We start from the raw sequence: 10,217 nt of genomic DNA on the forward strand, positions 1-10,217 counted from the left end.
CTTTTGTGATGTAGATGCGAGCAGAATTTTTTTTCCAATTAGAAGGAAAAGTATAAATAAACACAGTTTTTGTGACCATAATCGTCATTTTCGAAATCCTAATATAATTCATGTTTTATTTTATGTCTTTGATCGTTGGGTTAAATCTAGGCCCAGTTTATGGGGGACCACAGTGTCTGGGTCCAGCCCAAAAGTAGAGCAAAGTAAGAAAAACGGAAAAGAAAAGCAAAAGGTATTTATTCAGTTTTGGAGTTCGGACCATTTGTTTATGGTTTGATGCATTATCTACCTTCATCTTTTTTTCTTTTGTAAATTGAGATATCGCATTACATTGATTTTGTTATTAATTTTTCATTTATATACCATTTCAGATGGAATGTTCAAGTTTACGATTGATGCAATATATAGTAGTAGAAATTATCGAAATAAATAGCAATTCATAATAAATGTGTTATTCTATAATAACTCTACAGATCACATCTTTATATGATACATTTTTAGTTCTCGTCACATAGATTATAACTAGTGGTTGAATAAGAATTAATGGAAAAAGGATGAGTTTGAAAAAAAAAAGAATATATATTACTTGTTCCATATCAATTTTGATAAGATATGTTTTTATGATATAGTTCTTTTAATTTTAGGAGTGACAAATATATCATGCATGGCAAATATTTCTCAAAAATAATGTATTTGTTAAGGAATGAATATAAATTGAGTATTCCTCTTAATTATGTATGTCACCATTTACCCATAGTGTTTTCAGCCGGATGTGATAGATGCATTGTTATAAAACTACATCTACTTAGATATAAGTTTCCATAACTATTTCGACGAAAACTAATTAGTCCACCCTTAGTAAAGTGTGTGTTGGGTAAATAAAAAAAGCTCGATATAAAAAGATGAGGAAATAATGATTTGGATGGCTGAGGCGCATGCCTTACACTGTATTATCGCTCTTTACGTTTGAATGGTGCACGTTCGAGTAGTTTTTTTCTTAGTTATACATGTGCAATTGTGCATTCACTAAACATTTTTCTAATTGCTAGGAATTTTTACTGTTAGATCATTGGGATATATTCTAACTTGATACTCAATCGATATTCGTGGCTAATTATTTTGTGTTTTTATCCTAGCTAGGTATAGTCAAATCATATATATATATATATATATATATATATATATATATATATATATATATATGAAATTATATTGATATATTTCTTTTAATATGAAAAATAGATTGTATCACTAGAGTGTAATAACAGGGAAGAAAGTAGAATTCCGTAACTATGTACTGTTTGCATGCATAGAGTATGGCTTATGGGACCCTGTCGACTAGAGAAATGGAAGTATGAGTTAAAAAAGCTAAGTTTTGCTAAGCTTTCTCACGTGCTAATGCTGCTTTAGTAGAATCTGCCAAAGTAGTATCACTAAACCCCGTTTCATAATGTATACCTAATCCACCGTTTCTTTTCTCGTCAGTGAATATTAATACTACTAATAACATGCATGTTAGTTGATTAAAGTAATCAATTGTATCGATGGTGTAATACTACCACGCCTAGCCTCGGCAAATGCAATCTCTAGACTCTACATATTTAAAATTTCCCATTGTTGAAATAATAATTGTAAACACTTTCAAGTATTTTTCCTTTTTCCTTGGTGTGACATTACCACTTTAATCGAGTTTTCTTTTGATCTCAGGACCCAACCATGTTACATCTAAATCTGGTTTTTTGAGCATGATTTGTTTTATGAGTTTGTTAGCAAATGTTTAGAAAAATTTCAAAGTCATTCGTTAGCTATCAGAAAGGAGTTGTTTCTTTTTCTGTTACAAAGAAATTTTAGAGTTTACAAAAAAAAAAAAAGAAATTTTAGTTTTTTCTGTCCTGATTTTTCTTAAAGGGGTTTGCATAAGTGAATATCCATAAAACTGTCAATGGGAATGACATATCAATCTTTACTCTTAATCACATTATCTTAATTACGTCCTTTTATGTGGATCATCCGATTTGACAGCAGAATAAAGGAGAAATGAAAATCAAATGTTAAAAAGGCATTACAAGTGAGATGTCAGCATCTCTCTGAGTTTTTTTTTACTTTATTATTTTTTCTTTTAACATCATAATTAACAAGCACGTTATCTTTGCTTTCTCTAAAAGTTATCAGAATTTAACTCTGCAGAAACAACTTGTGTTTAAGTACAGCCTGCATAATTGATTACAAAACTAATACTTATTATATGGTTTAGTAGAGTCCCTAATCAATTCTCTAATCAATTGGTTGTTTATAAGCTCCACTTAAACTAACCAACAAACGTGAGATTTGATTTATAAAACGTACCTATACGAAGTTTATTTTCCGAGTGACAGCTTTTCTGAACTACTACTATTATTAGAATACTAGTGACCAATATTTTTGACATTTCCATATATTTTCACGAGATATTATCATATCACTCATAAAGATCACTCAAAACAAAAAGCTGGAAACCACCAACGTACTCCAGTACTTTTTTATTTATAATTTGTTTGAAACATGTTCAAATTTCACAAAAACCATTCAAGTTACATTTATATATAAATATATTTCTGACAAAAACCTATAAATAAATAAATTGATTCAATTGTTTTTTTTTTTCTGAAAAGAAAAATCTGAGAGAATACAATAGTATAATTTCTTTAAATAGAAGAAGTGAAAAGATAGAGAGAAAATGAAAGCAGCAAGCCACTAAATACCAAAATTTAATTAATAAACAGATAGAAAAAAAAAAAATAAGATAAAGTCGCTCTCTTTCCAGTTGCCAACCCAAAGAAAGCTATTCTCCCCTTATCCTCTCGACGTTCTCTCCTTCAAACTTACGACCGCAAGCTCTGTATCTCCGGTGACCGGCGCGTGGCGGCTCCGTTAGCGCCACCGTCGGTCCCGTTCGTTTCCTTTTCTTTGTCTTGTGTAGATCTCTTGTGTAATTTATCTTAGGGATTAAATCTGGTTAAGCGGAGGAAGTTGTATCGAGGAGCTCGTCTCGGGTGGTTGTTTTAATGGCAATGTTGGGTTTGTTTGTTGGTGTAGGTCTTAATAGTTGTTGTTGTATGTCTAGCATCGGTTTGTATTTGGTGGGTTAAGCTTGGTTTTTCGATGTCTCTATTCTTGGGATTGACAATTGTCTTAGCAGTTTGTGTTTCAAGTGGTGCTGGGTACAGTGATTGCTTCTCTTCGTTTCTTTTGCCGTGAGTGAGTGGCTCCGGAGAGTTTCGATGGGCAAGGCTTCGGTTTCGTGTGGTTTTAGCAGGACTTCTATTCAGGGTAAGTGGGCGCTTTGTGAATGCGTCGCATCTGTATCCGAAGGTGGTGTGGACCGTGGTGTGGACCGGTCTTTCTTCTCGGGTTTTGAAGTCTTGAGGTTCATGGACGCTATCGTGTGACGGGCTGGTGCTGCAACGATAGGTCGCGGTGTATGGGTTCTAGAGGTGGAGGTTATCGGGTGGCAATATGCAGCGATAATTCCCGTTCACTGGCATCCGCTAAGGTTTTAAATCTGCTGAGTCGATTGCTTAATTTCCTAGTGTAGTTGTTAATCGCTTTCCTTTTGCTTAGTTATCGAGTTCTTATGTCATGTTTATGTAAGTCACCCCTGCGTGGGTTCAAGCTGCCGCCTTCTGTGGGCTTTTGTTTCTGGGGAATGTTCGATTTTCCGCCAGCTTTTGTACTGCATCTAGTATTTTCCTATGGAATGAATTTCAATTTGAGAAAAAAAAAAAGTCGCTCTCTTTCTGGTTGTCCTCATATCACAAACACACCAGCTCAAGAGAGCTCATCAGTCCATCACTCAGATCTCACATCTTCACTCACCTCTTTTAAAAAAAAGATTAATTAAATAGTAGAATGATGATTAAAACGTTGATCTCTCGTCGTTATCTGAAACTTCTTCACCTCCAATAAGAGATTCTGTAGCTCTTTCTTCATTTCTCTCTTCATCTGACCAAACATACATATATATGAATTAAACAAATAAGCTTCAATTACAAAAACACACTTTGCCAGCCTTTCTCTCTCTCTGCTTCTGGGTCGCTTTATCTTCAAGTTTTCCCGCTCTCTCTCTGTTTCATTAACCCAAGAGGAGGTAGTACTATTTCTATTACAGCCAATATTAATTATTGCCAGAAAGGTTCTGTTACAGCCACTTAACACTTAAACTGTATCTTTCTTTTTACTTCTGTTCTGTGTGTGTGTGTGTTTCTTTTTTAAATATCTTTGATGGGGTCTCTCTCTCTCTCTCTCTCTCTCTCTCTCTCTCTCTCTCTCTCTCTCTCTCTCTCTCTCTCTCTCTCTCTCTCTCTCTCTCTCTCTCTCTCTCTCTCACTCTCTCTCTCTCTCTCTTTCTCTCCCTATCTTTCTTGGTTTATATCAGATAGAGTGGAGAGAAAGCAAACGGTGAAGATAGAGAGAAGGCGATGAACACTAGTAGTGTTCGAGCTGCTCTTTCCTCCATGAACGCTCCTTCAAAGCATGACACCAATCAAGTAAAAACTTTTCTTTCTCTCTCTCTCTGCTCTACCACTTTCCACTTTTGTGAATTGCTTTCTTGGTGGGTTATGTTTTAGCTTATGGAAAAAAGTTTCTTCCTTTAGATATGAATACAATCTTCTTAATTATAAATTCTCTCTTTGGATTTTTCTTTTGTTAAAGATTCTTAGCTTCAGCATTTGGACTATTTTTCACAAAACCGGTATCTTTGCTTTCTAGAAAAAGGTTATTCTTATTAGTGAAATTAATGGTCACAGTGAAAGTGATCTATACTCAATTGTTATTACAAGTGTCTGCATCTGTGTGTGTGTTGTTTTCCACTATCAAAGGCTGAGAGAACACAATCTAGTGTGGTCTTTACAACAAACTCAAGTTTTGCTTCTCTTCCTTTGAGTGTCTTCTTTCTTTCTTCTTCTTTTCTGTATGAGTAACAATGTTTCGTGGTATTCTGAAATCTGCAAAGGAGGATAAGAAGAAGAAGATGATGATGGAGTCTCAAGGCAATGGAGCTGTAACTACTTCAGGGAAACCTCTGGTGGTTAATCGGCGCAGAGCTAACAGAGAAAAGAAAAATGGACTTGCTTCAAGATGTATGATATTACTTTCTTTTGAGTTTTTTTTAATGATCATGAATTTAAAAGTCTCTAAATGTGAATTTTAGGTTGATAAGCTAAAGAGGAAGCTGAGACATGAGGAGAATGTGCATAGAGCATTGGAGAGAGCTTTCACTAGACCTTTAGGAGCTTTACCTCGTCTCCCCTCTTATCTCCCTCGACATGTAAGGTCCCCAAAACATTGAGTAATAATAATCAAACTCCTTGTTCTTCTTCTGTGTTTGATTCTTTGGTTTCTTTATCTGATAAAAGACATTGGAGCTTCTTGCTGAAGTAGCTGTTCTTGAAGAAGAAGTGGTTCGGTTAGAGGAACAAGTTGTAAGCTACAGACAAGGGTCTATACCAAGAAGCTGTTTACATTTCTTCCAAGAGGAACAACCCAGAGAGTCCTAGTAGTAGTAGTAACAACGGTTTGAAGGAGAATTCTCCCGTCAGAAGCACTAAACACCATCGGTCCAAATCCATGTCCCAACACGAGTTCAATTCTATGATCACTCCTCCTAAAAGCATCACCAACAGTCTCTTAGTTTTAGCAGAAGCATCTCAACTAGTAGGAAACTCTTCTCCACTGATCAGAGAGTGGCTATAAATGGGCAAACAAGCGTCGCCTAAAACGAGTTCGAGCAGTGTTACAAAGCCAGTAGATGTAAGAGGAAAGGAGAATCAGATTAAAGAATCACCTGAGAAGAGGCTTGTTGGCAGGTTCTTGACATCTGTGAAGAAGAAGAAAACCTTTGGTTAAGCCAACAGAGGCTGTTGCTGTTGTTCAGTTAGATGATAGATTAGAAGATCAAGACAAAGCGCAGGAGAGTGTGTCTCTGGATCATCTTCAGAAGACAAATCGGCAAACAGAGTTTCAGAGGATTTACTGAAGTGCCTCTTGAGCATTATCTTGAGGATTAGCTCGTCCCAAGACACCGTGTTGGATGCGTATAGCAACTGTTCAGAATGGAGAGCAAGAGAGCTTGGTGCTTACAAGAATCTTGTCTCGGTTGATGCATCTTCAATTGATCTTGGAAGAAGAAGCAATGCTTCCCTTCTGATCAATCGTCTCAAGTAAGTTTCTCATTTTAGACAAATGATTGAATACTCTAAAACTCATGTTTTGTGTGTTACTGTTCTTATCTCCAGGTTTTTGCTTAACAAGCTTTCGGTTGTGAATCTAGACGGTCTTAGCCACCAGCAGAAGCTTGCATTCTGGATAAATACTTATAACTCATGTGTGATGAATGTAAGCAAGACTTCTTAGTGTGATAGATTGATAGAGACAGAGAGATATGTCTTGTAAGTATGTTTAAAAGCTGATTCTTGTTAACCTTCATAGGCATTCTTGGAGCATGGGATCCCTGGACACCTGAGATGGTTGTAGCCCTGATGCAAAAGGTATAAACTCAAAAACCAAAATTTGAAACAATGGTTGCTTCATTGTGTTCATCTTTTTGTTGTTATTTCAGGCAACAATCATTGTAGGAGGACACTCCCTAAATGCTATCACAATAGAACACTTCATCTTGAGACTTCCATACCACTTGAAGTTTGTAAGTTCCTTTTGTATCTTTGAATTGTGTATATGCTGCATCAAAGTTTGATTCATTTATCATTTGCTTCTGTTTCTTTCTATTGGAAAGACTTGTCCCAAAACTGCAACACATGAAGAGATGAGAGCTCATAGCACATTTGTTTAGAATGGTCAGAGCCTTTGGTCACTTTCGCTCTCGCCTGTGGAAGCTGGTCCTCTCCTTCTGTAAGTTTTTGTGCTTAGAGATAGTTTTCATACATGAGCTATGCATCAACTCCTTTTGTTTGTCATTTCAGGTAAGGGTTTACACAGCAGTAATGTAGGAAGAGCTAGAAGCAGCAAAGAGAGATTATCTTCAAGCATCTGTTGGGATATCAAAGAAGAACAAACTAATGCTCCAAAGGTATTAGATTGGTATCTGCTAGACTTTGCAAAGGATTTGGAGTCTTTGCTGGATTGGGTTTGCCTTCAGTTACCTGATGAACTCAGAGAAGAAGCTCTCAAATGTATGGAGAGAAAGAACAAAGAATCACTCATGGAGTTGGTTCAAGTAGTACCTTATGACTTCAGTTTCAGGTTGCTGCTATTGCATCAATGAAAAAAAGGTAGGTGATGAAAAATAATGTCGGAACATTTGTATAGATTTGGGAGTGTAAAGTAGAGAGAGAGCATAAGTTACAATTTGTTATTGGTTTAACTGAGAAATATATACATATAAGTTTGTCTTCTTTAGAGTTTTCTTGTTTCTTATGTATTGGTCTTCAGGAAAAAAGAGAGCAGAGTTTTGTCTTATTTCATTTTCTTGTCACTTACTATCTTCTGTTTCGCATTCTTGTCACTTGATTTTGCCTTGCTCGGTAGGATAAAAGAAAAATTAGTTGAACATGTGTTCACTCTTACTAGTAAAGTTATGAGGGCAGGCAAGTAGAGGAATCTTCAGACCCATCATCTCTTCAATCAGTAGTAGTATCCTGCAAAAGAAGAAAAGGAAAAAAAAAGTAGTAAATCATGCAAGAAGAAGAAAAGGAAAAGAAAGTAGTAAATCCTGCAGAAGAAGAAAAGAAAAAATCGCTAGAAGGAGGGGTCGAACCTCCGACCTTGTGGTTAACAGCCACACGCTCTAACCAACTGAGCTATTCCAGCTTCCGATATGAAGCCTGGTGAAATAACAAACTGACAGATTCGTTATGAGTTAATAAATGGGCTTAAGAAAAAGCCGTAACGAAGGCCCAAAGAAATCCATCATAAAAAGAAGAAGAGAGGAAGTAGAATCGAAATCATCAGTGGGGAATTTTGCTGGAGCCGTTTAAACCCTAGAAAGCAAAGCAGCACCGGTAAAGAAGAAGAACAAGGCATGTCGGATAACAAAGACACAATTCCGATTCCGACTCCGATGGTCCACCTGAGGAATTCACCAGGAGCAGGTTCTTTTGTTCCAGTCTTACATAGGATTAAGCTCAAACAATGCTTAGCTTCTTAATAAGATTTGGGTTTTTTTTGGCTTTGTTTCAGGCCAAGGTGGAAGATGCAGCGTTGAGGAAAATACAGAGACAACAAAAGCTAGTTTGTAATTCTTCTTCTCTCTCTCTCTCTTCTCTCTCCTCTCTCTCTCTCTCTCTCTCTAGCTCTCATTATGGATGAGTAGTCTTTAGGGTTTGCACTTTCTTTTGAAAACTTCGTAAGTTGCTTCGCGTTATGGAGGAAGATAAAAGGTTCTCCCTTTGATAGTTAATTATCACTTTTCTTAGTTAAAACTATGTGTAATCCTTCCTTAGACATAAGATATGCTTTCACTCTAACATTTAGTATTGTACATATGGCCTCTTCTTTTCATCATAAGCTCTGTTTGTTTCTTTCTCTCTCTTTGGTTGTGATCTCTAAGCTTCACTCAAGAGTGTTCAGTGAATTTTCTAAATGAGGTTGCTTTCGCTTCTGCAGAGTTGCCCGCGAAAAGAAAGAGAGTCGCAGGCATTGGCAGAGAAAATAACGCCAAAGAAATCACGAAAAATTGAATCTTTCGAAGAAGAAGAGCCGAGGAAGAAGAAGAAGAAGAAGACCGTGAGGCTCTTGCAAACAAGGGGTTCCTTTCCAAAGACGTCATTGACTTCCTTGCAGAACGGGAGAAGTATTTTAATTCTTTGATCTCTCTTTTTAGTTAAGCCATATAGAAACACTTTCCACTAGAAACCAAAATTAACAATGTCTTCTCATGTACAGGCCGAAAAACAGTTCTGATTTTGAAGAAGAAGAAGAGGAGACCAACAAAGAACACCCGAGAAAGAAAAAGCTTAAGAGCTCGGGTAATACCATCGTCTTGGTTCTTACACTCTTTGGTTCGGTCTGATTGACTCACTCTCTCTATTTCTCGTGTGTGTAGTATTGAAACGGTTATTTTACAAGGAAGATTCCACACCAGAATGCTTGAAAACCGGGTTAGATTTCTTGAAGAAGCGGAAAGCACAAGTCCCGAGATCTTCTTCATCCTCAAGAACTCAACCCAAGCTCTCCGACTTATCACCGGTGCTGCTTCATCCAAGAAACAGCGACAGAAAAAAATGAGAACTCTTAAATGATTCAAAAATCCTTGTAGGCTTCTTCAATGCCGTTGCATTTTTTTTTTTGTTTAACATTAAAAACCAGCTTCATTTGATACTTCACTTCTACTGCCTGATGTGTTGGAGGTTACTAAAATATATCAAGGCATCAAATCATGTTTATATCAAGTTATAATCCTAATATAATCTAAGTTTCCAAGCAAGCCATCTTGGTACAGAGACCACATAGAATCTTAATGTACATACTGTTCTGAATCAGTTCTGTGAACTTAGAAGAAGAAATGTTTACTATTCTGAATCCTTCTATAACTCTGTTTCTCACCCAAACGTAAAAAGAAAAAAACACAAACAAATGCAGAATCTTTAGATCATCAATAAAGTTCTGTTTTAGATTACAAGCCATACCAAATCTCTTCATTCACAGTAATTCTTCTTTACCTTCTTTCCATCTCCAGGAAAGCCACCGTATAATGGTTCAGACGTGTGAACCATATCAATTCTCTTGATCGGTTATGTCAGCCTCTCTGAGTCACCTTCTCTAAAAAGTTGTAGCTTTGTGCATTTCTACAACAAAACTCACGTCTCTGAGTCCTCCTCTGCTTCCTCTTCTTCAACAGTAGAAGCGAACCTTCTCTGCTGAAACCAGGTTTAGGAACTTGGCTACAAAACCCCAGAGCTTGTAAACATCTTCAAAGTTTGTCAAGAAGCTAAGAGAAGCTGTCACAACCTCAAATCTCATAAACCCGTTTCTCCCAACTTCACTCGGCAAGTTCAAACCACCATCTTCTCTACACTACTACTACTACTACTCCGAGGAGCTCCTCTTTGGTTTCTCTGGTTTATTATTATCATCCACTACACGTATGTGACTCAATATACCAATCCCTAAAGATATACCTTCTCTTTCACCCAGTCTCTGAACAATCTCTGGACTACAAAACCTTTGCCTCTATCTCTAACATTGAATGCAACCGCTGCTCCTCTTTCGTATTTGATCTT

General features: G+C 36.7%; 1 protein-coding gene, 1 non-coding gene and 1 pseudogene across 2 annotated transcripts; 2 read left to right on the forward strand and 1 right to left on the reverse strand.

The window, feature by feature from the left end:
- Positions 1 to 2,761: 2,761 nt before the first annotated feature.
- Positions 2,762 to 7,261, forward strand: LOC108842428 (uncharacterized). Its single transcript, XM_056997588.1, is given in 18 exon segments — positions 2,762 to 4,126; positions 4,415 to 4,526; positions 4,994 to 5,098; positions 5,100 to 5,120; positions 5,192 to 5,308; positions 5,397 to 5,477; positions 5,479 to 5,652; positions 5,655 to 5,725; positions 5,727 to 5,871; positions 5,873 to 5,956; positions 5,959 to 6,200; positions 6,276 to 6,375; positions 6,469 to 6,490; positions 6,493 to 6,527; positions 6,599 to 6,682; positions 6,773 to 6,821; positions 6,824 to 6,892; positions 6,960 to 7,261. Coding segments are annotated over 17 exon segments (1,770 nt in total). The 5' UTR covers positions 2,762 to 4,126; positions 4,415 to 4,457.
- Positions 7,262 to 7,732: 471 nt separating this feature from the next.
- TRNAN-GUU (transfer RNA asparagine (anticodon GUU)) lies at positions 7,733 to 7,806 on the reverse strand. Its single transcript has one exon. It is a non-coding gene; the product is annotated as a tRNA-Asn (tRNA).
- Positions 7,807 to 8,017: 211 nt separating this feature from the next.
- Positions 8,018 to 9,236, forward strand: LOC130502849 (uncharacterized; annotated as a pseudogene).
- Positions 9,237 to 10,217: the final 981 nt, after the last annotated feature.

Source organism: Raphanus sativus, unplaced genomic scaffold (assembly GCF_000801105.2).
Source record: "Raphanus sativus cultivar WK10039 unplaced genomic scaffold, ASM80110v3 Scaffold0711, whole genome shotgun sequence".
NCBI lineage: Eukaryota > Viridiplantae > Streptophyta > Magnoliopsida > Brassicales > Brassicaceae > Raphanus > Raphanus sativus.